Genomic DNA, 27974 nt, shown 5'->3' with positions numbered 1-27974 from the left:
CACACACATGCAGGGTGGGTGTCACACTCAGTGCTACCAGTACCTGAAGAACGATCGGGGCAGGGACTGCCGCTTTCGCAGGGAGCTCCTGCCCCCCCGGCGCCCGCCCGCGGGCAGGGTCTGACTCCTCTGAAACCGAACCTGCCTGCTGCAAAGAAAAGAGAGCTGAGGGCAAGGAACCTCCAGGGCTCTGGAGAGGAGCAGCCACTGCATCTCCTTCCACAGCCCATGGGCAGCAGTGGTGCCCCACTGCACGTGACAGTGGCCTGAGCTGAGAGCACAACCTAAGAAAAACAACCAAGCTCAAGCCACACAGCAGCAGCGTCTTTGAGCCCAGGAGGCTGCTGAATCCTCTTGGTGCACCTGTGACATGTGTCTCACATTGCTCTGGAAGGTACCAGGGGTACTGCCATCCCTCTCAGCTCCCCTGTAAGAACTGCCTTCTTCAGCTACAGATTCCACAGCTGGCTCTGGACACCAGTGTGAATCCATGGAGGTGTCAGCAGGCTGAGATATGATCTGCTTAGAGACAGGTGACTGGTGCCCTGACAGGATCTTGCCTGGTGAACAAGTCTATCTGTGGCCCATCTGCTGCTTTGCATGGACATCTCAGACACCCTGGAAGACTGGAAATGGTGTTAGATGCTTTCATATGAATCACTCCCATGCCTTGTTCTGGACTACACAGGCTTGACATTATGTTCATAGTTGATCTGTGTCCTCCAGGGAAGATGATATGGAGTCCTGCTGCAGTTTCACATTCTGTGTATTCTGAGGGCTGTGTTAAACAGAAAACTTGGCAGTCCGCCTTCCTGGACTCACAAAACAAATCCCAAAACACAATTTAGGGATGTATGGTCTGCATTCTCCACTGTATTCCTAGCTCTGCTAAATGGAAAACAGGGATTTAGGCCTTGATACTTTCCATTTCCCTGGCCTTGTTTCTGATCCACTCATTTCATGCTTTTATTGCCAGTGTTGTGTAATGTGTGCATCTCCTGCAGTTCTGCTCCTTGTTAAGTCCTTCCCAAAGTAAATCTGTCACAGTAGCACCAAAGCAGTTCCCATTTCCTCACTCCCCTACATACAAACTGCATGTTGTGAGGACTTCTGGGACAGGTTAGCCAGGTTTTTCTACCCAGTGCTTCTTGTCAGGGCCTCCACAGCACCCTCCCAGGATATCCCCTCATCCTTGACGTGCTCTTGCCTAGCTGTCCTGGCAAGGAACACGTCAGGAGCAAGGAGGCAAGGGAGGAGGCAGAGTAGGTGGGCAAGGACAGCCTCAGCAGCCCCAGAGGCTGCCCACAGCCCTGAAAAGAGCAGACACCACTTCACAGGCTCAGCTCTCCCAGCCTCACAAGAAGCAGGATCAGAGTGGGCTGATGCAGGAGAGCTGCAGCACCAAGAAGGTCTGAGGCAAAGGAAAACAGTGTGTGGGAGATGTCCCAGAGCTGGAAAGCTGCTCCTTTGTGAGGGGGCGAAGCCTGGCTGGCTGAAAGTACCCCTGACCCCTGGAGCTCCAGGGATGCTCCTGGGATCCAGGCCGGCCTGACACACTGCCAGAGACAGAAATGAGCCATCTCAGGAGGGAAGCTGGGAGAGCCACTCCCTCTGGGCAAACTGGGATAAGCCTTTGCCATGGTGAGGGAAAGAGCATCCAGCTCTGTGTGGCCATGTGTCCAGAGTCTCATAATGACAACCCTTTGCAGGAGTGGGACACAGGACCAGAGCAGCCTCTGCCTGCTCTCCACCACCCCTCAGTGCCATCTCAAGGACCTACCAGTGCTAGGAGCCAAGCTGCTGAGAGCCCTGCACAGCTCCAATGGGCTTCTGCCTCCCCCAGCAACCATGTGCTCTCAGACACTGCACCAAAGCACGCCCAGCACACCCCACCTACAGTCACAGCAAAACATCAGGGCCTGACACATCCTGTTACTGAGAAACAGCCCCCCCAGGGCATGGGGGCAGCCAGAATCTGTCTGTAAGTGGCAAACACCATTCATTGTCCTGGTCACCAGCATCTTCCTCCCAGGACTTTCCTCCTCATGCACTACGGACAGGCTGCACAGCACCACTGGGCTTCTACACTGGGGAGCAACCTGCACCCACCCTCCCACCGCCTCCCAAGGCAATGAGGGGCTGCAGGATGGCAGGACGCAGCGCAGCAGGCCCCAGGAGCTCCGTGCCTCACCTCTTGATGGTCTGGGTGATGGAGGTCTGGCGCTGCAGCCCCGCTCTCCTGGCGGGGTCGTGCGGCAGGGACGGCGCGCGGCTGTTGTCGGCCGGCATGCTCACGCTCCGCAGGAACGCCTGGCGCCGCGTCGGCTGCGAGGGAAGGGAGGGAGCCACAGTCAGACATCTGGGGTGGGCAGGTCAGAAATTCAACATGGACTGCCTGAGCTCCTGCAGCACATCCTCCTGGCTGCTGGCTGCCCAAACCACACTCTCCTAGGCTGCTCCACAAGGTCAAGGCAATAGGCCGCTCCACAAGGTCAAGAGAAGCGCAGTCAGGGCGATTTGCTTCTTAAGTGGCTCTGGAGCTGCACTAAAAGCCTGTGAGAGCTGTGGGTGGGTCTGCAGTTGCTGCCTGGTGCAGCCTAAGCAAGCTGGGAAAGGCTTTATTCATAGCCTAGCTGCCTGGGCACACTCACATGTCATGGCTAAATGTCACCTACCAAATGTGACACAACTCACCACGCTGCTCTCAGCTCACACAACTGCCTCTCCAGGGCTGCTCTGGATTTCATTTTTATCAGCTCAGCAGAGACACCATGTCCCATTTGTACAGGGCAGGCTGAGCAGACTGCCCCTCTGGCAAGGGAAGCTCTGATCGATCCTCTGGTCAGACACTGTCTCTGCCTCAAGACTACTTCAGCCTCTCTAGCCCAGAAAGATAATGATTTCCACTTACATTAACAGTTTTGATATCTTTTATGTAAAAGCAGCGCACAGATACTCAGGTTGTAAGTCAGAGGTGCACACAATGCACTCTTATCCTGATAGCCTGGGCTGTGCAGAGAACATCACTTCCACCAGTTTCCATCATAAGCACAGAGTGTCCTTCCAGGTGCCCAGCTGGATTTAGAGATTCCAGAAAGGACAAGGATCCATCAGAGCCTTAAATAATTCATTCAGAAAGTTTCAACTTGCACTGGTAAAACCCTGAACTCCACTTCTAATCCCTACAGACTGACCTCCAAACCCTTTCCTTTCAAGGGAAGACCAGAACCAAGATTTATCTGCCAGGAGCTGTCACGTAAGCGAAGTACATTTGAATCCCTGGATCACAGAATGAAGAAGAGGACAGATCTTGCTGTTCCAAGTGCAATAGAAGTTCTGTCTTAACACAAGCTTGTCCTCAGCCCCCTCCAGGGAAGCTCCATTTCTCTAATGACTAAACTTTTTTTCACATAAGTGACTGAACCCAGGCCCTGTGCACACCCATGGAGCTGAGCAGCAAGAACCCTCTGGCTCTGCCTTCAGTGCACAGAGTCTCTGCTCCTGCAGCAAGGCCACACAAGCAGCCAGCATTCATACCCAGGTCTCATCCCTACAGCAGGTTTTAATACCTTGTAGCAGCTATTCCTGATATTCTCCCTATCCCCAGCACAAATGAGGGTGTTTGACTCTCATGCTTTGCACTGCTCCTATTAACCTATCACCTCATCTCCACTTCAGCACTCCTCAATGTTATGTATTTCCCATCCCACATGCACCTCCTATGTTCCTCCTGCTGCTAACAGCTTTGTGTTGCCAGTAACTGTTCTTTGCTGTTGCTGATGAAAGTCTGTCATTATCTTGGCTATTCATAAGTCAGATTCATACCCTGCTCATTTCAGCACAAGCTCCAGCACTTCCAGGCCCTCATGCTTGTCTGGGAGACCTTCAGTCTTCCAGTTCCCTTAAGAAATGCTTGTTTGAATACCTCACTCTCATATCCCACATCCAAACACTCACATCCACTGATGTGAGCACATCAGCCACCCACCCTCATCCCTCCCACATCCCCTTCAAGGGCAGTTAATTACTGCTCATAAATTTACTCAAAGGCTCTGCCCCTTCTCATGTGGCCTCACGACCTGCCATCACACGCTGCCTTTCCCTGATGGGGATCCCAGGCACTGGGATGCTCCCAGCACATCCCTCCCCAGCTCCACAAACCCTTCCCCCTGTACCTGCACGGGCTGGAGGGGCTCCTCTGGCACGGGCAGGGGCACTGGCACCGGGATGTCCAGCTTTAGCCATGGTGGCTTCTTGCGCTGTAAACTGCTCGTGCTGTCGTGCCGCGCCTCCGACATCGTCCCACGCTTGTCCTCAGGCCTAGAGAGGAGAGACACCAGAGTCAGGAGGGAATCTGGCTCACCCCTCACAGCCCATGCTGGCAGGGTGAGCAGAGGGTTCTCCTCCCAGCCGTGACTGATGGACCCCCAGCCCCACGTGGGATGAGTTCCCCAAGCGCCTCGTGAGGGCTCGGGGGTCACAGCTTGTGCCCACACTGCTCATTCATCACCTGACACTAAAGGACACAGAACCTCAAGCCAGATACAGACATTGCAGTCACAGAGCTGCCTCCCATTAAGATTTTTGCTGAGACTACTGTGAGATCCAGATTCCTTAAGAACAAGCCATGAATTAAATCTTAATGAGATCTGGATCCAGACCAACCAGCTAAGTAACTGCAGTATCAAAAGCCACTGACCTCCCTCTAAAACCAGCTTGTGACTCACCAACACCCTCTTTTGCCCACCCAAAGCCAAGCACCACACTTTCCAACCCACCCACCACTTAGCAATTAGCAAGTGGCCATTTCTCATCACTGTTTCTAATCTCTTTTAAATGTGGTGATTTTCTAGAAACATAATACAGTGCACAGAGCAATACCAGTATAGCATGAACATTAGAGAACTGGCACTAATCCTGAACTAAGAGTGGTTTTCATACATAAATAATAATGATATGGTATTTAAATAAAAACCGCTGTGTAATCCAAACGCTGCAGTGAGCAGAGTGACTCGCTGTCATCTTGCCCACTCTGCTGCAGTTTTGCCCTCCTGTTTGGGACCACAGGAGTCCTTCAGGCTGGCAGAGCACCCACTTCACTGTGCATGCTCGGAAAAAACAGGTTTCACTGGAGGCAGATCAGCTCAGATGCCTCCACGGGTACTTTCCAGCCTAAATTGTGCTATGAGTTTGTATTTCTTCCTCTCCTATCACACACACAACTTCAAGTGAACAGTGGGAAGCATGTGTGCTGAATGGGACAACAGATTCCATTCCCTGCGGGCTCTCTCCTTGCATGGCCCTAGCCTGGCCTGTGGCCCTTAGCCACAGGGGACAAAAATAATCAAGTGCCCCAGCCTCTTCACCACAGTGGACAGATGGAATAAGCAACCAGTTAAATCAGCAGGCACACATGCTTTGACAGGGAGTAGGAAAAAAAGTCTGTTGGAATTAAAATTTAGTGCTCTTACAGTGTTAACACAGCCCATTTATTTTAAATGCAGAGTGAGTTTAACACGTAAGGATTCTTCCTTGAGAGAGGCCAAGTCCTAGGCCAGGACCAGAGGGATCTCCACCCTCTGAGACATTTGGCATGCAACAAAACAAGGCCCTGAGCTGCCTGAATTATCCCAGCCTTGCAGTGGCTGAGCCAGTCAACCTGCACGGGTCCCTCCCAACCTAAATTAGGCACTGGTTCTGTGAAACGTGCACTGCCTTGCAGGGCATTGCCACCATCTTCCCACAGCTCTGCACAGGGAACTGCACACAACACTGCAAAAGATACAAGGCAGGGGGGCAGGCAGGGGGGGAATAGGTCAACAAATGGGAGTGGGGGATGATCTGGATTGGGTTAGGAGAGAATCTCATCTAAAAGGAGCTGAAGGCCAGCTGCTGGTTCAGTCGCGGGGCTGGGCCGGCTGCCAGGAGCGCTGTGCTCAGCTGAGCCAGAACGACAGAAAGGGAGGACTCAGCTGTAGGTGGATGAAGGTTGGGTTTCAGCAAATACCACAGGCCCCCAAAAGTCTGGGAATTCATGATCTAGCCTGTACAGACATGCCCTTCATACATGCACCACAGTCCTGTTGCACAGATGCAGCGCTGTGCATGAGAGGGACACAAATCCTTCCCTCCCTCCCTGCTGAGCTGCAGGGGTGGCTAAATACAACTGTTCAACTTCCTGCAAGATAAAAACAGTGAGAGTATTAGGGGAACTCCTGCCTGTGCTTGGTATGAGTAAATCTGCCATGAGACACGATTTACTGAAAGGTCTTGCAAATTTGTCTTCATGGTGAGGTCAGAAAGCAAAGCAGATTTCTCATACCTGAAATACTCCGGCAAAGAGCTTCAGCATTTACCTCTGAGGATCACAAACACCACATGTCCTCAAGGTGTCCTAATCAGAGACCAGCCAAAAGAGACAGAGCCACCACACTGGCATGAACAAACACAATCTATTTCACACAACTCAAGAGCCTCCTTCCTGTGCCTTCAAGGGCAAATTCAGAGCCTCCAAAGTAGCAACTCTGCTTTTTCCAGCATCTCACCACTGAGCCAACATCACTCAACATCCTTCTTGTCTACCTACAGAGCAGCCTTTGTGAGCAGGAGCTCTGGGTGTAAAGAATACAAATGTGTAGGATTTGCAGCTCTATCAATCAGTGAGGCCAGGCCAGGAAGGCACAGGATGAATCACGCCCGTATTGCCCGAAAGTTGTTGCAATAACATGAAACCCTGTGAAAGACTTCTGATTAAATCTGGTTTGAGTTTCCCCTCCTAAATTGCCACAGACCACAGGCAGTGATGTCCATGTATCTTCACTGGCTTCCCTGCCACCCTGGCAGACTTGCACATGGGTGCACACACTTGCCAAAGAGGACATGCAGGGGTAAAGCCTGTGGCCTTGTAATTACCCCCAAAGTTGACTTAACTTTGTATTTTAGGCAAGGTGAAGATGTCAATATGAAATTCACATTCTGAAAGAGCAATGGATTGCTCTGCTTTCTCCTTGCTTCAGCAGTTAAAGAGTTCTTTAAGCAGCAAAGCATAAAAATGCATATATAATAACTCTCTAAATGCATTCAGTATTTAAACCTCAGATGAATTTCCAGAGTGGCTGCAAACCAGAGTATATAGGAGCAAATCCCTCTACCAGTTCAACCTTCTTTACTCACTATCAGGTTCATTTCCCACTAAAAGAGTGCAGTGAAGGCAGAGCTGCTCAGCATTCCCAACTCCCTGCATGCATTTGGAGTGGCCAAAAATAAACCCTACAAACACCCAGGACTGCATCAGGCCCTGCCAGGGCAAGCACTGTGAATTCTGTGTGAATAATCAGCCACAGCCCAGGTCAGGCAGCTGCCTCTGCCCCAGGCACAAAAAGGCCAGGGTATGGTCATGGGAGACAGGTCTCCAGGGGTTGACAGGGAGCCTCATGTGGATCCAGCTGAAGCCTTACTCACAGGCTTCTTGTGCCAGAAATATCTTTGCATGTAACAGTCCTGTATCCATCTCAACATCCATCTAGTGGTTATTATTCCAGAATTTGTCCAGATCATTTTTTAATCCAAGCAAACTTCTAGTGTTCACAACTGCACTGACAAAGCTCCAGAGCTGAAACACATGCTGTGTGACTCCAGCTCATCTGCAAACCTGCCATTCCCTGGGTCCACTTGCTGCTCTGTAGTTCTTGGACTAGGAGAATGATCAGCTTTTCCCTTTCCTCTTTCTCCATGCAAGTCCTGACCCTACAGATCTCTTCCATGCTCTTCCTATCATCCCCTCTTCCCACACACACATCCAGAAGCTCAATTCTCCTACAGGGGCTGTTTCAGACCTCTTGCACTTGCTTAGTTTGGACTTTGTTCCACCAGCATCACAAAACTCAGGAATATGCAAACATAAGGCTGAATGAGAGGTATTTGCAAATCCAGCTCCTTCTAACTGATCAGCTGGTAGCAACATAAAAATTATTAATAATGTCCATTTCAATTAAAACAAACAAACAGAAGAAAAAACATATCAATGGCAGACAGTCTGGGAAATTCATCTTCAAAAGGTCTGTGCCAAAGCAAGGTCACAGAACCAGAATGAAAGGCAAATCCACTGTGCTGTGGGTCAGGCTAAGAAAGGGGAGAGCACATTAAATACCAAAGTTGGCACATGATCAAGGAAAGCTGCTTAGTGAAATCTACTGACCCAAAGAGCAAAGGAAAAGCTTTGCCCAGAAGCCTGAGCATGTTCCTAAGACTGACAGGCATCCTAAATACATTTAGAAGCTTGCACAGTCATTTCAAAGAAAGACCATCCTTCCATTTAACCAGACAACTGAAGCTATTCCCATGTTGATTTCTTTACTTCCTAAATCTCCATTTTACCAGCATTCCCATTTAAAACAATGCTGGCTTTTTCCCCCCCAAGAAACATTCCAAACAAAAACCAAACCAAAACAAAACCCCAACTTAATTCAACACTACAACACAAACAAACAGCATCTGCTTTTTCCAACAGCACTGCTCCTTTCCAGCACAGTGTGTGGAGACACCCCCAGGAGTAACACAAACAGGGGTAATTCCACTGCAATCTGAGCACCATGCTCAGACTCCAGCTGTTTTTCTCCATTTTTCAAACCTCATCACTGCAACAATTTTATTTACAGTGCCTGCTATACAAAGTCCCAGACAAGCCCCATGTACCTGAAGGGGTCTGGCTGAGGCACAGGAATCCAGCAAAGAAAGCAGGATCCTCACAGTGCTCTCCAGACAGGAGGAGCCAGGGGAGCCAGAGGAGACAGCTCCTGGCTGTGCCTATCTCCAGGAGGATTGCTGCTGGCACGGCAGGGAAAAGGCAGGAAGTCCAAGGAGAAGAGGAGCAATGGGTTTTTAGGCTGCCAATAAAACCATCTAGCATGGATCAGACCCAAGGAGCTCCAAACAATATCCCAAACACCAGGCGTGAGCCAGCCCTTTGAAACAGGCCAGATGGAGGGGCTGAGGGCAGGCAGGGACAGGGAAGGTGGGACAGGCCACTCCTGGGGAAAGCTGCTAAAGGCTCAGCAACACTCAGGCTTTGCTGAGCCCACCACCACTGCCCACCCTAAGAAAACACCTGAGAAATGAAACAAAGCCATCAGCACTGCCCAGGGCCCTGCTTTCCCAGCATGGGCTGGGGAGCTGGGCAAGGCTGTGAGGCTCTGCAGGAGCTGGGTCTGAGCAGTCCATGCAGCTCTTTGGGCCCTGCCCTGCAGGGAGCTGGCAGCACTGCCATGCCCACACACACCCCACTGTCCCTCTCACTGCTCCCTGCCATGCACGAGCTCTGCTGGAGGCTGATGCCACTTCCAAGAGCCTGCACCAAATCACACAGGCAGCAATTCCTCAGGGCTCTGCTCGTGAGCAAACCCATCTGCCAGCTAGCTGCTGCCCAGGGAGCAGGCTTGCCTTGCTCCACAAGGTGTTTTACCAGCACAAACTAACCCTAGTAAATTATTTCCTGTTGATCTGGCAGCCTGAAGAGTCCCAGACAATTTCAGATAAGCCCTGTGCAACCCAGAGAGGAAGGGTAGGACCAACCTCTTCAGTGATGGCTCAGCATGACAGCAGCTCAGGTGAGACATCAAATACAGCCCTGAGCTGTCATCCCCTGCCTGTGTGAAACTGTCCTGCTCCATCCCCACTGGGGATCTCACCATGAGCCACTGAACTGAATGAGCTGAGAAATATCAGCTGAAACTGCCTGGTTTGGAAGAGGCCAGGCAGAGCCCTAGACTGGAAATGGGAAGCTACACTGGGCTGGTATTTCAGGCAAAGCCTCGTAGAGGGATGGTGTTCAAAGAGGCACAGCAGGAGTGCAAAGCTTCAGAAGCTGCAGCTGGGACCCACTGAACTTGGAAAAGGTTCAGCTGCATACAGAGACAGAGGGCTTTAAGCACAGGTAATGAAAATATCCACCAGTGAAGTCTGAATGTACATGAGCCAATCCCATTATCAAGAAAGATGATCTGATATCCCTTTGAGCAACTGAATTTCTTGATTTTCAGAAAAAACATGAAGGTTATGATGGAAATCAAACAAAATTTAGTTCCTACTTGAACACCAGCATTAAAAGCTTTCAAAGCAGATTCGCCTGGGACCTGAAGATGTGTTGCCCTCATATAGCAGAGAGAGGAAAAACAGGAAGCTCAAAAACCTCTTCTGATTTCTGATAGTCCCCAGATCTGTAGCTGAGCTCCTTCAAATACAGGTTAAAAGATGACCCCCAACTGCAACATGCAAACATTCACAAGCAACAGGCTGATCTTCAAGGTCCTTTTGTTGCAGCAGACAAAGTGCAAAATAGTAACAAGAATTTGGAAACCAATGCTCAAAATTCAAGCTAAAAAGATGTCTTAAACACTTGAAAGAGATGCAAGCCAACAGAAAGAGCAGTGACCCAGCCCTGCGTGCTGCCCTCCTCCTCCTGCTGGCACCAGCATCCCCACAGCTGTTGGGTGATCCACGCTGGGAACGGACCCACATGAGCTCAGCAGAGAAAATGGCTCATTCCAGCCCCAGCTCCTTCCCACATGGCTCCACAAACACTTGTGCCAGCAGAAGGAAAGGAGAAAGCACAGGAACAAACAGAGCAGCTGGAGCCAGATGATTGGACTGCTTCTCAAGGCAGAATAGTTTGAAGTGATTGTTGAAAACATGGCCAAAACTCAGATTTGTAGCACTGTGGGAAGCCAACAATTACCCCAGAGAGGTGGTGGGTTCAGCATCTCTAATCTTCTGAGAAGCTCCCTCAGTGCAGGTGCTGAGTGCAACAGCAATAAAACACTACTGTACCACCACAGGCAGAGGGAATTTTTTGGTGGGGTCATTAGATGGGAAAACACCCAAACCATCCACAGATTGCTCCAGAGCTGACAGCCCAGCCTCACACCAGGGCAGCTTCCACAGAGGGAGGAGCTTCACCTGCTCACCCATGGCCTGCAGCACCCACAAGGAAGCAGGTGAGGGGAGCCAAGCAGAGCAGGATGGGCAGAAGGGTCTTTTTCCATGAGTTCCCCTGCTCACCCATGGCCTGCAGCACCCACAAGGAAGGAGGTGAGGGGAGCCAAGCAGAGCAGATGGACAGAAGGGTCTTTTTCCATGAGTTCCCAGCTCACTCATGGCCTGCAGCACCCACAGGAGGAGGTGAGGATCCAGCAGAGCAGGATGGCAGAGGGGCCTTTCCCTGAGGAGCTTCACCTGCTCACCCATGGCCTGCAGCACCCACAAGGAAGCAGGTGAAGGGAGCCAAGCAGAGCAGGATGGCAGAAGGGCCTTTTCCATGAGGAGTTCCCTTGCTGACCCCTGGCTTGAAGCACCCACAAGGAAGCAGGTGAGGGGAGCCAAGCAGAGCAGGATGGCAGAGGGGCCTTTTCCATGTCCTCAGCACGTGTGGCCAGATGACAGGGGCAGGTCTGCAGCACCAGCCAAGCGCACCCAGGGCCCAGGCAATGAGGGATCTCCAACTGCACCTTCCAGAGCAAATCCAGCCCAGAGCCATCCACAACCTACTGAGATACCAGCAAGGGCAACAGCCTGCACACAAACCAACCAACAACGAGGGGGGAGCAGTGGAAAACCTTCTGGAGCACTTTGGCTCTTCACCCTGTTTATGTTTCTCTGTGACACACCCTGTGGCTTTGCCACCACATCCAACAGCCACATTTCCAGCAGCCACATCCTAGAAGTCTGGGCACAGCCTGGCACTTACAAGCTCCATCAGGGCACAGCAAGATGAGATACCTGCCAACAGCTGCAGTGATGGCACACCAAGCTCTGAGCAGCATTGCCATTCCTCAGGGAAGCCAGCAGAGCTCTGCCTGGTTCTCCACAGCAGCTGTTTCCACCAAGAGATGCATTACCAGCTACCAGGGGAAGGATCATCTGTGCCAGCCTTGCTCCTGCACCCTGGTTGAAGGTAACCACAGCTGCCTGGGCTGAGCCAGCTGAGCCCTTTGGGTCCCCAGCAGCCTCTAAGCACAGTTGTCACAGTGCTCTGCACCTTCTTCAGGAAACAGTGATCACAGACACTATTGCAGTGCACATTTAACTCATTTAAACGATTCCATGGCACTTGAAGGACTCTGTTCCAGATTTATTCCCATTACTAGTGAAGCAGATGCCTGGTTAAGTACCATGGGCACAGTCACTGCCTCAATTATACAGCAAGGTGAGAGTCACAAAAAGGCTTTTGTCAGTGCAGCCATGACCCCACACTAGGAAACAAAAGACAAACCCAACAAAGGTTTTATTTTCATTGAAATTTTGCATTTTGAAGGCTTTTTTCTAGCAGCTCTCATACCCATCACAAGTACTGTAAGGGTTCAGGACACAAGGCAAGCTGGGAAGACACTCAGGACAGAAGTAAACACTGGCTCTGGCTGATTTTGGAACAGCTGTCTGTGCACCCAGCTCAAGAGCCATTTTCTTGGTAATGTGTCTTAGTGATTACAACATTGTTCATTTAGAAATACAATATCAATAAACAATTGATGGAAAAGCAACTCCCCTAAAAAGATGACAATAAGCCAAACCAACAATTATGTTAGACCAAAAGCTACTCATCCTCTACAGCAAAGAGTCTGGATACTAAAAGCAGCTAAGAATCACTGTTTGTTGTGCTAAATAAAAACGTTTCAATGGCAAAAGAGATCAAAACTGCCACAAATGACAACATTTCCTATGGAAAGTTACATAAAACCACTCTGAATAGCAACCTAAAAAAAATCTTAGAGGAAATAACAATAACAAACGTTGGAGCCACCAGAAGACAGACTTTATATTCAGGAAGGATGGAAGGCACAGAGCCACTCAGAACAGCTTTCTTGGAGTGTTCCTTTGAAACTCAGAGCATCCTCACTCCCCATCACACCCCTGCTTTCTCCAGCACCACCACAGTTCTGCTCACCTGGGCACAAGTGAGAGAATAAAAAATGCCCACAGCAGCCAAGGCCTGGGGGAGATCCTTCAAAGGACCAATTGAACAGCCAAGAATTCAGAGCAGAGCTGGTTTGGCTGCTGTCCCTCACCATTAGGTGATGCAGCCAAGGACAGGAGAGCCACTCTGGTGCTCTGAATTCTCCCTTGGCTCATGTTTGAGGGCCAGGCACACACCATCTCCTGCTGTGTCCAACTGGAAATAGCTGCAGGAAGAGCTTGTCTTGCTCTGCAGGTGTGTGCACACCTCTGCACATTCATCGTGTGCCCAGTGCAAGAACTCATTCATAATGCAAATAGAAGTAATCAGAATTCTAGCTTGGTTTAGCAAAAAAAAAAAAAATTAAAATTCTAAGTGAACCACACTTCTTCAGGCTGAGTGAATGGCACATCCTTACTCACTGTTCTCCCTGAAATTACAGTCCCAGAACAGCCAGGGAAAAGGAAGGTACACTCACACTTTTTGGCAAAACGACTCCCAGTTTTCTACAGTTCACTTTAAGGCTTTGAATTTAAGCAACAGAGTAACAAATCTCCCGTGTGCTGACTGCTACAGGGCAGTGACTCCCGAAATACAGAAGCTGCATTTGTCTGAGCCCTCCAGATTTTAAAATCCAAGCAGCTCTCACTGAGCCAAAGCCAAGGAAGTGCCAGACCTGGAGGACTGAGTGCAGCGTCCTGTGCAGTTTCAGGATGACCTCATTGGGATTGTTCCTTTTTAAAGGAAAGCAAACCTTCAAAGCAGGGATTGCTGCTGACCAGCAGAGCAAGGGGCTGGCTCTGAGCACAGTGGAAACAGGAAGGGGAGGAGGTGGCAAAGGTAAGCTTTCCAGAAAAGGCAAGATCAGGCATGGCTTGCTATCTCTTCTCCCCCTGGGAAGGCTCTGCTGTGCCAGGGAAGAATTGTGCAATGACACCTCAGACTTCACTGAGAAGAAATTACATTTCCTTTAATAAACACTGTGCTTTAGAGATGCTCTGATTACCAAAGCAAGGTCTGTTTGTTGCTGAAGGCCCCAGAATTTAAGAACATATCCGCTGCTCAGGTTTGCATCACCGCACTTCCAACATTTCTCTGGTAGGCAAAAAGGAGCTGTAATTATATTTGAAATAAATTGTTTACCTAGATAGTTGAAGAGTGCATCCAAAGGAAATTACAGCAAAAACAAGCCCTATGTCAATGTGACATTTGCTGTCTGTGCAGCAAGTAGAGCACACAAGCAATGAAACGTGCACTCTTACAGCTTTAGGAGATTGGACCACTAAGATAAATGTGAAGAATACGCTCTCTGTCTTCACCCAGTGGGAAACAGACACTGTTACTCAGAAGGGTTTGACCATAGTTTGGATGATTTGGTCAAAAACTCAGCTGCTGATTTGCTCTTTGTTGCATCATCCCAACACACATTAGAAAAAAAACAAAACCACCTCCTCATTCCTACAGCAGCATGAACTGAAACAAAGATGAGAGGTGTGAGCTGAAGCTTCAACTGCTCCTGGACAGCAACAAGGTGGGTAGGACCAAAAAAAGGAGCAAACAGTCAGAAATCCCTGAAGTTCAACTACCAAGGATATGACAATGGGCAATCTCAGCACAGACGCATTTCCACTTCTCCCTGTGGAAACCTCTCCCCCAGGGGCACAGACATTCTGCCTGGGAAAACAGAGAGGCTGGCAGGCAAGCCCTGCCCAGCTCAGGCTGCACTGGGGGAGGCTCTCCACACTCCATGCAAGCAGGCCTGCATGGTCTGAGCACACAGCACACACCAAATTAGCCTGGGGTTCTTCGAGGACATGGAAACAGCGCTGCCAGCATGACCATGGGAAATGCTGCCAAACAGATCCATTTCCTTCCAAGGTTAAATCTGCCTGTTGCCAGCCTAATCTCTTGGGACTAAGAGCTGCAGGGTTAATCCTGTCCCTTTTAAATGTGATTCTCTTAGAGGGGAGTTATTGAGCACTAGCAGAGTAAGCAACCTGGTGCCCATTCAGGTCTGCTAGTCCTGAACGAGGCAAAAAGTAAACAAACAAAAAGAAAACAAAACAAAAGAACCAACCACAAGGCTAAAAATAAAGCCTACCACCAGGGAGAGGACTACCTGCACAACCCTGGACACCAGGGCTTCCCCTGCTCTGCAGAAAGAAACCATCTCCATCCTACCTTCCAGCAGCACTGGGATGTTTCACCCACAACCCAGACACAAATCCCATTAAATTCAGGCTGCAGCACCCACAGCGCACACTGAGATGTTTTCACACAGCTCCCTGAGCAGGCAGGCAACACATGCATTCCATGGGTTCCTTAAAACTCCAACATGTACATACCCAGCAGCTGGGAGTCAACCTCACAGCAACTGTGTGAGATCTGCACAGTTCATGTTTCCTTTCCTTCCAACTAGATGGTGATAAATGTTAAACGTGGAGTCCAGCACCTCTTCAAGTGAAAAGAAAGGAAACTAATCCACTTCTGAGCTCAGGGAAAATGTTAAGGAAGAAATCCATCCTTGAGTTTTAAGTATTTCTACTGGAATGTGTCACATACAGGAGACAGGCGGGTGGCTGCAGGAACAGCAATTAACAGAGGTGTCATGTCAGGCCACAATTAATGCTGGAAACTCTGAGAAAGATGCATGGTCTCCACGGGATGCCAAGGCCTCCAGAGATAGCTATGGAAGAAAGGCAGCAACCACAAGGGAAGAATCTTATCAAAAGACCAGTCTGCTGGATAAAAGCTGTAGAGTGACAGATAAAGAAATGTCAGGATCTTCAGCTCACAGCCAGTCCTGCTTGGCAGGCACATCCCCAGCAACACGGGGCTCACACAACACACACTCTGCTCAACTCCTTGCTGGACACACTGAATGGAAGAGGAAAACAAGCTGGTAATCCTGGCCACGTTGCCCATCTCAGGCCTTCAGCACTACCCAGGCTGTGTTTGCACTGCTGAGAGTTCCAACACACTGAAGAGAATCAAACTTTTACTAATTATATCCGAGCATGAGGGCTCTGTGCCCAGAATAAACTGCCCTATCATGCCACACTCAGCAGACCCTGCCTCTCTCAAGGGAACATGTTGGGACTTGCTGGCTGCTTTCCGGGGCTGGATTCCAGAGGAACAGGACTGATGACCCCAAAAGGAATTCCTATTCCTGCCCGGCGACCTCGCGAGGCTGCAGCCCCGTCGCAGTCCCTGCCACGAAAGCGAAACGAGCTGTCTGCCAAGTCCAGTGACGAGGTGCTGGCCCTCTCTGAGGGACATAATTCCTGCCTGAGGTGACACATCGGGGCCACACGCTCTCAGTACCAAGACACAGAGAGGAGAGGCTCGTTGGAGAAGAGGTTTCTGCTGTGCTTGCAGGCCAGCAGCACTCTGCACATTCAAAGCTCATCCCCCTGGCTGAAGCCTACCCAGCACACAGCAAGACATTCCCAAGAGCAGGGCCAACCCATGGCTTTCCCCAGAACCTGAAAAGCCAGTTTGTAGGCAGATCTCTTGCAAGTGGATTGCTTAAAAAAAAAAAAAAAAAAAAAGGCCTGTCATGGGAAGTCCCAGAGCAGAACTAGTTTTGTGGGAGTTGCTTTTACGCTGCACAGCATCAACCTCCTTTCATGGGAACACACAGAAGCAGGAACAGCACGGACACACGTCCACATGCCAGAGCTGCTGCCTTCCTGGGAGCTCAGGACAAATGAGCACAGGGGCCAGGAAAAAAGCTGGGGACCTGTTCCAAATGCACAGCACCTCCTGGAAAGCTGGCAGTATCCCAGCTCAGAAATGGCACAGGCTCCCAAGAGCCTGCACACACAGGGCAGACCTGGGCTAAGCAGCAGCAGCCACATGAGGGATGCAGTAGGAGGGAGAGATGATAGCTGTTATTAGAGCAACTGAGGGTTAATAAAAAGGCAGACAAGCCCTTTCATAAAGTCCATTTAACAATCAAAGCTTAAAGGAAGTATCTAAAGTTCACCTCTTTCTTCCAACTATATCAACCAATCTAACACGAGTCATCACCTCCTCCTGCAAACCTGCACCACTGAGATGGAACAGCTGGAGAGCAACATCCTTCATACACTGGAGTGGAAATGCAATTCTTCCAAGGGTCTGCTCCCCAGCTTGTCCCAAGCGGGCCATTTTTATCCCCGTGGTCACAGCCCACAGGCAGCTATTTGTCCTCGCTGCCCTATCAGCGTTACTGCAGTTAACACCCTGTGCTCCTTCCTTGTCCCATGCTTCATTCAGAAGCTTTGCTGCTTTGTCCCTTCCCGTTACGTGTGACTATTTTTTCCCTTTACTGCAGAATGCACTTTTCTTCCCAGAGGAAATAAGCAGGCATGGGGACAAAAACAGGAAGAAAGGAAACAACTTCCTGCTTGCTCCAAGACCCGGCTTGGAGACATCTCTGACCGGCACCGTGCAGCCCGCCACGAAGCCAACCTGCAAGAGAAGCAGCAGCCACAGAACCGAGCGGGGCACCAGGACGAGCACCGGACAAAACTCATCTGTGCTGCCACTCACCTCTCCTGAGTTACACTGGAGAAAAACGCGGGGCAAAATGTACACATGGGGCACTTAGCACCGCAGGGATGTGTGTGGCAGGATGGGGCTGCTACAAAAGGACTTGGCACTGAGTTGCACCCTGCAAAAGCTTTGGTCGCGCTCGCGTCAGGCTGCCGTGATCCCCTCGCTTCGTGCCAGCAGTGCACAGTGTGAGAACTCAGCTCAGAGACTCGATCCGGCAGGAAAACTAACCTTAACATGTAAAAAGCCATATATTTTCCACCAGATCATCTCCCAAAGTCGCTGCCAAAGCGCGACTGGGTGCCAGCATCAGGGGAGGGACGGCTGGGAAAGCGTGGGGATGGGGTGGACTCGGATCAGCCGAAACAAGCCGCGAAGGCGCACCTCCACCTACAGCCGAAAGCAGTGCGATCGCCAAGCTCCGACATCCACACACGGGGGTCAGGGCAGCACCTGCCCCGGCCCCGCTCTCACCCCGCGGGCCGCTCCCCGCCCGGCGGTCCCGGTACCTCGGCGGGGCAGGAGCGGCCCCCGCGGGCTGCCCCTCCCGGGCTGCCCCTCCCGGGCTGCCCCTCCCGGCCAGCGCCCCCCGTCCCCCCGGCCCCGCACTCACCGTGCAGGCGAGGGCGAAGCGCAGCGGCCGCTGGGCTCGAGCCGCCCCCCGGTGCGGCTTAAGGGACCGGCGCCGCCGAGCTCGGCCCGCGGAGGGCGCGGAGACTCCTCCCCCGTGCCAGGGGCCGGCCGGGCGGGCACGCCATTCACAGCCCCGGCATGCAAATGGGAGCCGGGAGCCGAGCGGCGCTGGGCGCTGAGAGTCCCGGCGGGGAGCTGCCAGCGCCCGGGGCCGCGGGACGCCGCATCCCGCCGCGCCGCCCTGACTCACGGGGTAGGAATGCGCCGCGCCGGGCGGAAGCCACCGGCCCGCCCGCGGCCCCCGCAGCCCCCGCCTTCCCCGCTGCCGCGGCGGTGGGCAGCGCCCTTTAGCCCCGCCGCTGCGCTGGGCTGCCGGGGCTGAGCGCCGGCTCCCGTTAGCATCGGCCCTGCGGGTGCTGGCATCGCTGCCGTGCCCGCGGGAGCTGCGGGCATTCCCGTGCCGGGAGTCCCCTTGGCTGGGCACCGCCGAGCTGCCAAGCACTGGCTCCGCTGCTCCAAACGGGAGCCTTCCCCGCTGAGCCTCCCGTGCACTGGGCTGTGATGCTCCCGGTCTCCTCACTCTTTCTGGCTGTTTCACTGTACTTTGCCTTCTTCTCGCCCATTCCCCTACGCTTAGTGCCGTGTTTCCTACCGAGTCTTCACACCTCCTCTTCCAGCCATGTGGTTAGCGTCTTCACACCTCCTCTAAGCTGTTTCTTTCCTCCCAGTTTAAACATTTTTCCCTTCTGGAGGGCATCCCCCCACCTCGATTGCTCAGCCATCCTCTCCTTTGTCCTGGGATTGCTGCAGAAAATTTCTCCATCCATCCTCCAAGGAGCATCAGTCAGCATGTATTGCTCACGCAGAGCTTTGCTGGAGCTCCAGTGAGGCCTGCAGGGTGCACATCCCTCTTGAGCAGGTCCCCAACCCACAGCTCCAGATGCTTTCAATGTTAGTAATAACTGGGGGGATGATGTTCCTTTCCCATCTCATTGCATCTTCCCCACGACCTGCGTGCTCCAGCCGAGCTGAGCTCATCGGTACCGCACCCACCGTGCCCACGGCAGCCACACGTCGAAGGCAGCCCCCAGAGAGCCCTGCTAACCATATCATGTCTCATTAGCTAATGAGCAAACCCAGAGCAGCCCCAGCTAGTCCTGGCTGAGGTGGAGAGCAAATAGCACGCAGAACCCTGACTGTCCGCAAAGCTTAACAGGCACAAATTATTTTCAGATGTTTCTACCACATAAACAAGGAAAAGAAGCATCCAGTAATGCACTCATAGGGCCCTTCAGCATCTCCCAGGAGGAACACTCTGGAGCTGGAGTAGGAATCTGACCCACCCCTGCTCATTCTTTGCCTCCTGCCAATAGTATGTGCATTTTGCAAGAAAAGCAAAGCTCTGTCACTGAAACGTGACTTCTTGCTCCTGTAGAAAACTCTTGCAGACAGTGCTAACCCCATCCCACAAATTCCTGTTCCCCAGTGCTTCCCTACCCAGCTCCCAAACTCTTTTACCCAAGCTGCAGGAATCTGCAGAGCTGGATAAAATCTACCCTGTTGGTAAAGCATACACCTACATTGCTGCCATCCCCAGCCAGAGTGGTTCTCCTTCAGTGCACTGAGTGCTCCTAGCCTAAAATAGATGGAATAAGGTGATTTCAGGCCAGGTTCTGACTGCTCAAGCACGAGATGCTGAATGGCAGCAGTTCAGTGTTGAGCACCCACCATTCCTGGCCTGGAGCAGCTCATCTAGCCCGAAAACCTTGTTTGTTTTCTCTCTCTTCAGGGAATACTTCTATTTGAAATGTGGACCAGCTGAAGGAGGGCTCTTTCCTGCTGCTTGTTATGTTTAAGGTGAACATGTGATTACATGAATTTGTTTCATTCTTCTCTGCTGGAAACTGGAATTTCCTCCCTACTTGAAACCCATGAGAAACTGTGATCTTGCCACAAGACGTGGTTAAAGACCCAATGAAATAGATATCCATCAGCATGTGAATGCAGCACTTTCACTGCTGCAGCTTGCTAAAACTGCTTCAAGGCCTGATGAGCCACACACCTGCCTGCTTCCAGCCAGGCTCTGCTGGGTCTGCACCAGCCAGGAGTGCTGCACAATGGCCCTCAGGTGCTGGACAGAATTGTTCAACACCTCATCTCCTGCTGAATCCCCTCCTGCATGCACATTTCTATGCAACACTCCTTGGAGCATTGATCCTGTGTCATCAAGTGTTAAATTGTGGCTCCACTGAATGTGGATTATAATCCAAGCAGAGAACTGGTGGTGTTACAGCCTGTGTGCCTTGCCTGACAGTTCTGTAAGGACAGCTAGGACCCACCTGGAGCACAGAGGTCTGTTTCTATCAGGATCACCAGTTCCCTGGACAGATGATTCTATTCCAACCTGCTTTGTTCAGTGTTTGGGCCAAGAAGGCATCCCAGTACCTGGCAAGCACAGCAGAGAGCATCAGATTGCAGCCTTGACCAGTAAAAACAGAGTTCCCCTTGCCCTCTGGAAATACATGGGCTTTGCAGTGCCTCCTGTGCTGACATGAAGCAGCAGCACAGCCCTGGCAGCTGTCCTAGCAAACAGGGAAGAGGTCCAGAAAGGCCTGGGATTTCTTCTGGGGAGGATTAATAACACAGAAACCCAGGCAAAGTCCCACGGAGTTTCAAACGCAGGTGGCCTGGCCAGGAGCCAGAGAGGGAAGTGCCAGGAGGGAAAGGACGGGGATTCCCTTTGGGAAATGCCTTCCCAGGGTGGATGGCTGGACCTGCAGCCCCTTGCTGGGGAGCAAACCTGGTTCCTGGGCACAAACAGCAAATCAGCTTTTCACCCCCAGCTGCACATGGGTGTGTGGGACCCTGTGCACAGGAAAAGTGGGGATGGTACAGCAGGCTCTGTTCACCAGAGCTGTTACAGAAATATCTCCATATCTGCCCCTGTTCCTCACTAACCTGCAGCTCCTGGTGTGCAGCTGGCCCAGCTTTCTGCCCCAGGGAGGGCAGTGAGGGTGCTCTGAGCACCCAGCCTCAGCAGTGCCCTTCCTCCTCAGTGTTGGTGCAAAATGCCTGGAGTGCAGATGCCCCCAGAGTGGATGTCCAACTGGGAATGGTGCTGCTGACCTGCAAAAAAAATACTGACATTTTTTGGAGCGCAAACCTTTCACTTCCCCCCCACAAAAAAAACCCCAAAGAACCAAACAACTTCTATTAACAAGCAGCTATGTCGCAACTTCCATTTCCTATAACCCACTCAATTTACATGAAGTTCAGAAACCTCAAACTGGGTGGAAGGTCTTCTGAAGCCTCAGTCACCCTCAGGCAGCAGCAGACAGTGCAGACATTATTATGTGGGATCACACCTGTGGCAAGGAGGGACACAGAGGTGACTTTGGCCTGGCAGTTCCATGCACCTGCTCAGGATGTGCCAGGGGCTGAGCTGGCAGAGCAGGCCTGCAGGGATTGGGGGTTTAAGCCCATGGAAGAGGTTCAAAAATAAAGCCAAGCCCCACCATCCTTGCCTGAAGGTTATTCAGCCCAAATCAGCACAGATAATTCCCTTCACAGACATCATCACTGAGTCCACCTGGGGCTGGGAAGCAGGAGACAAGCAGGGAGAGGAGCCAAAATGCTGATCTGGGAAGATGGTGGTGCCCCAGACCACTCACAGCCACAGGAGCTGCTGCCCAGCAGAGCACAAGGAAATCACATCAAAACTCAGGCCCTTCTTTTTCTGCCCAGATTAATTGCAATTAATCATTCCTGGCTCTAGCCACAGGGAATGTGTGTGCTTGCAGTGCCAGGAGGAGGTGGAGGAGTGGAAATGAGATACAACTAGGATTTCATGGCTAGCCCATAAAGAAATATTTATTTTCAATTGTATTTTACCCAGAAAATCCACTCAGATCAAAATGGCAATTTTCATTTTGGTGAACTCATTGAGGGATTGAACTCATTGGCCAAAAAAAGGGAAAAGAAAAATAAAAAAAGAGCATGTGTAAGCAAACTGTGATTTCCAAAATATTTAGGAAATGTCACTTAGCAAAATAGCTTCTTTCTCCCCAGTTTACTTCAACACAAAAAGGTGCTTTTAACATACATATATGTGTGTGTTTCATATGGAAGGAATAAAAATGTCATGGAAGAAGTAAGATAAAACTCCCAAAATATCTCTTTATGTAGCCTGAAAGACTCTTATCATTTTCCAATCCACTCTTGGCAAGAGATGAAATAATATTGCTTCAGAATTTCAAAACTGGGCAGATTTATTTCCAAGAGGCACACAAGGACTCTTATAAAGCATTCAAATACAGAGAGCAGTGGCCAAGGGTGTGATCAAACCTTCACTGTTGGAATGCAGGCCTGGGAGAGCCTGAATCCAAATTGCACAAATTACCTTTTAGGTGTTGATCTGTAATTCTGGGCCTCCTGGGTTTTGAGCAGACACTTTCATTTAAATGTCCAGGTTCTACTAACCTGGCTTCTAACCTGCTGCAGTGGACAAGCCTTGAAGGAGAACATTCAAAATTGGCAATAAGAGTGATCCAGTTCAGACAGAACACTGCAGAAAGGACTCAGACTTTGAATCAGGCACAGTGAAGTTCACCATCTCCTAAATTCCTGTATTAATTACAAGAGATTTAATTGAAACTAACAAAAAAAAAAATTCCAGTTCAGTTATTCATAAATGAACTGAAGGAGTTCATAAAGGAACTGAGGAATTTTGGTTTGTCTGTCAGCAGTAAGCTACTTTTTGAAGAAAGTGCAGAGATATGCTATCTTGATGTAAAAATATGAACTCAGTAATTGGAGAAAAAATAATTCAGTTACTGACAACAAGCTTGTAAAGAACTTGCTCAGCTAAAATAACAGGGCTTTGTGTAAATCCAGCAAATCTTTACACAAATCTGTAAGAACAGTTTTGGCATAGGCAAGTAACAAAGTCAGAAGCTGAAATTTCAAAGTAAAATCAACTCTCTCTGAGAGTCAGTAACAGAGATCCTATCTCCAGCAAAAATTAATTTAATCATGTCACCCTGCAGTTAGTTAGACTTAAGGAACAATAATATTTAGTGTAAAAACAATTCCAAACAATCTAATTTTATGGGTTCTGATCTAGACTTTGCCAATCCCCCTGTGCTGCCAGGAAATGTCTCCTCTTTCCCAGTCTGTCACTGCTTTGCTGCTTGGTCCCTTCTGCACTATTCCTGATTTTTCAGGTTGAAACAGGAGCCGTGGAAGAGGAGGGGGTTCCCAGCTTCCAAAGGTGTTTGAGCTCTGTCTCTGGCATGTCTGGAGTGTGGCCTTGCTGTTGGATTTCGAAGGCCTCCAAGGACAGAGTTCTTGACCATCTCTTTGGGTCCTGGGTGCTGTCCCAGAGCTGGGCCACTCTCACAGGGACAGTCCCATCCCAACATTCCCTGTCACTCCTGTGGCCTCCTTGCAGGGCTCCTGGGTTTCATCCTCTCCTCCTCATCCTGCAGGACAGCAAAGCCTCCCCTCAGCTCTCCTCCCCAGTGCTCCCAGTGGCCCTTCCTGGGCCCTCCAGTGCCTCTCCCCTGTACAGGGATCCGAGGTGGGATGCTGTGGTGTGCACTGAAACACTGGTGCTATGCAAACAGGAACAGAGAGATTATTTGTACTTTAACCCCATCAGCAGTGAGCCTACAAACATCTGGCACACACGCTGAGCTGTAAAGGCTCCCTGCTTTCCAGCAGAACTTTCAGAGCAGGAACTGAGGAGGCTGTAGCTGATCTTAGCTGAGGAAGTGCTGGTGGAGCTCTCTGCCTTTCCAGACCTTCTGCAGGACATGGCAGAAAGAGGAAGCTGCCAGCAAAGTTTTTAACAAATACTCTGTTGATGACTGTCATAAGATGCCGAACAAGGGGAAGGCAAGAAAGAATGAAAGCCCAGAAGAAAGCAACTGTTAATCTTGACTCCTACCCAAGCCTACTGCATGTATTACATTTTATTACAAACATTTCTTACAAAAAGTCCACACATGGATCAAATGATCCCAGTGGAGTGACACAGTTCAGCACTAGCCAACCTACTAATATCTGTCTTGCTTGATTTTCCTTTTTCCTGGCACATGAAGCATTTTGAAATCATCTGGAGCTTCCTACTGCTTCAGGACTTACTAGGTCCCAAAGCCCATGATTCAGAAGACTCCTAAGTCACCCTTTGGAAAACTTTTGGGTGTATGTGTGACCAAGCTTTTCCCTTGGAGCCTCAGCTAAGCAGACTGGCTGTCCCAGAGACCCACTCCCTCTGTCACTGGATGTGACAATTGCACCAGTGAATGTGGTCAAAGCTCCAGCTAGGCACAAGGCAGGCAGCCAGCATCCTGAAGGGTTTGATAAAACAGAGTGTGTCTTCATTCCAAATTACGACAGAGCCCCTGGATTTCAAGTTGTTCACAAAGGAAAGATCTGTATGAAATATCTAAGCCTTTCCAAAAATAAAAACAAACCAAATCCCGCAAATGCTTGGACACAGTCCATTTTTTCATGTAATATACAGAAACTTCTCAAAAACTGGGTGGGGAATTGTTTCAGAAAAGGGCAAAACCTTCCAAACTGCTTGCTTCCAAAAGCCCTCTGAGCCCTGTGGAGGAGGCAGACAGATATTTTGCTGAAATCTGACTGGAATCACCTCAGTGTGCACGTGATCGGTCAGAAAAGGGCAGATCTGGAGTTTTGCTGCCCCGGTGCAATTTCTTCCCAGCCAGGCTGCAGCAGGAGGGACATCCCTGGGGTCTGCAGTGCCCTGGAGTGGGGTCTCTCCTGTGCTCCAATATCGACAGCTTGGATCACAGCCCTCAGTGCCAGAAAGAGAAAGAAGCTGCTCACTGTCTCAGTCCTATTCTCCCCTGAATAAAGCCTTGCAGGAAAGGGAAGGGATCATTTCATTTCTTAAAGGGCAGCTGAATCCCCTCTAAATGGCCACATTCTTGTCCCTTTTGCAGAGCGTGACTGGTGCCAGACATGGTCACAAAGGCGTATTCACGGCTTTTTCCTTCCTACACATTCAGGAGTTGAAAGCCAGTTTGGTACAAACTCCCCAAAATGACTTATTCAGCAGCTGCTTGCCAGCTTCCTGTTTGCAGAGCAAGGGGGCTGGAGCAGGGGCACAATCCCCACCACCAGGCACGCTGCTGTGGGCACCCTGTGCCCCTGCTGCTCCCTGAGCCTGGCAGAGCATCAGCCACTGCTGACCAGGCTTGGCTTGGGCAGAGACCCCAGCACCAGACTGGCCTTTTCACCTCTGCTCTTGGTTTCACCAGCAAATTTGCTTTTTCTTGAGGTCACTGGTCCCTGGGATATGTTCCAGCTCTAATGAGGATCTTTTCCCTAGTAAATAATTCCTCCTCTCACCAAGGGAATGGAGCAAATGCTCAGCCTCAAGCTACTGAGCACGGAGGGCAGCCAGCTCCTACCCTTGCCAACAGCCATGGAAGTGATTATCCTCCCTGGGATCAAGAGACTCAATGTCTTGTCTAAAAACCTACAGGAAGACATTGAGGGAACAGGGACAAAGCTGTCCTTCAGCTCATAGGTTCATTTATAGCAGGGAAATCAGGAAAAATGGACAAACCTTGCTCACCACAATGCCACCTTCATACTGGCAGCCACAGATCCTTCCTCGTAGCCTCTCAGCTCCTCCATCGTGCTTTGGAGAAGTGTAGGAAAGACCAGGATGAAGATTGTCCAGATGATTTTTATCTGGGAGCTGAGCTCTCAGGAGTGCTTTGGGGTGGCAGGGTGTCCCTGCTGGGCACACCATGGGTTTGCCAAAGAGAAGGAACCCCTGGGTCTGTGCAAGCTCACAGAAAAAAGAATGTCTGCTGTGAATGGCTCAGTGGTGACTCCTGCTTGCAGCGGGAGGCGATCAGGATGTTTTCTCAGGGATGGCTTTTGGTTCTGTGGTTTTTTCACCATCTGTGACTGCCAGCAGTATGGTTTCCCTCCTCAGCCTCCTACATGGCCTTTTGCTGGAAAACACCCCTGTAGTGCCTGCAATCCCTGCAGCCACGCTCACTGCTCAGCTCCCAGGGAGGAACCACAAACTTCTTCATGTCCATGACATCTCCAGGGACCCAACTTGCCTCAGGCAAGGGACAGCCTTCCCAAGAGCAGCCCACAGCCCATGGGGAAGGATTGCTGTGCTCGTGGATATTTCTTCCACAGTGCCACCATCTCTCCAACTCAGGTGCTGTAACTGAGCAAGCTGGGACCTCGTGCCCTTTCCCAGCAGGATTTCACTCCAGTGGCCCCATGCTCTTTCACAGGAGCACACACCACACTGGCAGCCAGGTAAGGGCTGGGCTCTGCTCCCAGGCAACCAGCAACAGGACAAGAGGACACAGTGTGAAGTGGCACCATGGTAGGTTTAGGTTGGACATTAGAAGGAATTTGTCACAGAAAATATGATTAGATTGCAATGGATTGCTCAGGTGGGTGGTGGAGTCTCCATCCCTGGAGGTGTTTAAGGAAAGACTGGATGTGGCACTCGGTGTCCAGGGCTGGGTGACAAGGTGGTGCTTGGTGATAGGTTGGACTCAATGATCTCAGAAGTCTTTTCCAACCTAACTCATTCTGTGGTAGGCTCAGGCTGTCTCAGCTGGAGCTATTTAATCAGCATTGTGCTGATAAGCTGACCACCAAAGCTGCTCACTGATGATCATTAGTGGCAGGGCAATGGTAAATGAGCTCAGATGTGCTTTCCTGGCAGCAAGGGACCCTTTCTGCTCACTGAGTTCTTTCAGCAGTGGCTATTTGTACATGCCAGCAGTGCTCACACCTGAGCCTGGCTGCAGACCATAAACACTGTCCTGCTGCAGCAGTGCCAGGGCCAGAGGAGTCTGGGGCCCCTCAGTCACAGGACAGGCACCCAGGCACACCACTGCATCCCACTCTACCACGGGGAGCTCCTGAGACAAGGGGCAGACATGGCCCTGGCAGGAGCAGCAAGTACTGCTGAGGGTGGATTAGGTCAGGAATGTGGAAGGATTTGACAGCTCAGACACCAGAGACGAGGACAGGGGTGCTGCAGGCAGACAGCCAAGGCGTGTTGGTACTCACACCTCCTGGATCAGGCCTCCTGCCCTGAGAGAGAGGAGCCACTCCTGCCTCGTTTTTTTGGAAAGTGTGCATCCCTCCTTTCTGGAAATGGGCCTAGCCCCACCATCATCCTTTCCATGCGTTGCCATGGAGAGAACAAATGTTTTTGTGCCTTTCCTGAGGTAAGTTTGGATCTAGCTGCAAGTGGAATCGATTAGCAAAGGTGACTTGATATGTTGCTTGGTGATAATGCTCCAGGTGCCAGGTGTGCACACATCCTTTGGGCTCATGGCATCAGTTCCATTGGCATTCCAACAGGAGCATGCCTGGGACATGTGGGAGGGATCCCAGGCTGCTGGGACAGAGCTCCTGCATGGGACACATCTCCAGCATCAGCTCTTCAGCCTTGGTGCTGAGCTGAGATTCACCTGCAGCAGCTTAAGCACTGCTCTTGTATAAACCACTGGCTGATACACTGTGCTGTGCACAGCAGCTCTGCTTCTGATTCCAAATGGACATTTCCAAGGAAAAATCAGCAATCCCCAGAAACATCAAAACCAAACACTTCAGAAACTCCTCCAGGAGAAGCATTTGAAAGGCAGGAGAGTGCCAGCACAGCACTGTGGACATGTCAGGGACCAGGGAAGATGGAGAGACCACAGCATCCAGTGCTGCTGACTCAGAGTCAGCCCTCACTAAGTCTAATTTAATTTTGTTGCACATCATCACCCCCAAGGAGCCTCGGTAGGTGAGTGGTGGTGCAAGTGAGGCCAGTTTTTCACGGTATGTG

The 27974-nt window shown here is 50.8% G+C and overlaps 1 protein-coding gene across 7 annotated transcripts in view; it reads right to left on the bottom strand.

Annotated features, from left to right (window-relative positions):
* RHBDF1 (rhomboid 5 homolog 1) overlaps nt 1-21511 on the bottom strand; it is a 39182-nt gene extending 17671 nt beyond the window's left edge. The window contains exons 1-5 of one of the 7 annotated variants that reach the window (XM_064725582.1): nt 21399-21511; nt 21077-21244; nt 4176-4320; nt 2192-2325; nt 44-148 (exon numbers count right to left, since the gene is read on the bottom strand). In XM_064725582.1, the coding sequence (XP_064581652.1) occupies nt 44-148; nt 2192-2325; nt 4176-4298 (362 nt within the window). In that variant the 5' untranslated portion in view covers nt 4299-4320; nt 21077-21244; nt 21399-21511. Of the gene's footprint in view, nt 1-43; nt 149-2191; nt 2326-4175; nt 4321-15291; nt 15310-18098; nt 18347-20457; nt 20564-21076; nt 21245-21398 lie in introns of those variants that run through there. The other 6 variants (XM_064725577.1, XM_064725576.1, XM_064725583.1 and 3 more) reach the window with 6 other exon arrangements.
* Nucleotides 21512-27974: the final 6463 nt, after the last annotated feature.

This window comes from Zonotrichia leucophrys, chromosome 14 (genome assembly GCF_028769735.1).
Source record: "Zonotrichia leucophrys gambelii isolate GWCS_2022_RI chromosome 14, RI_Zleu_2.0, whole genome shotgun sequence".
Lineage (NCBI taxonomy): Eukaryota > Metazoa > Chordata > Aves > Passeriformes > Passerellidae > Zonotrichia > Zonotrichia leucophrys.
The sequence above is the reverse complement of the archived record's forward strand: the minus strand, read 5'-3'. Positions and strand labels throughout refer to the sequence as shown.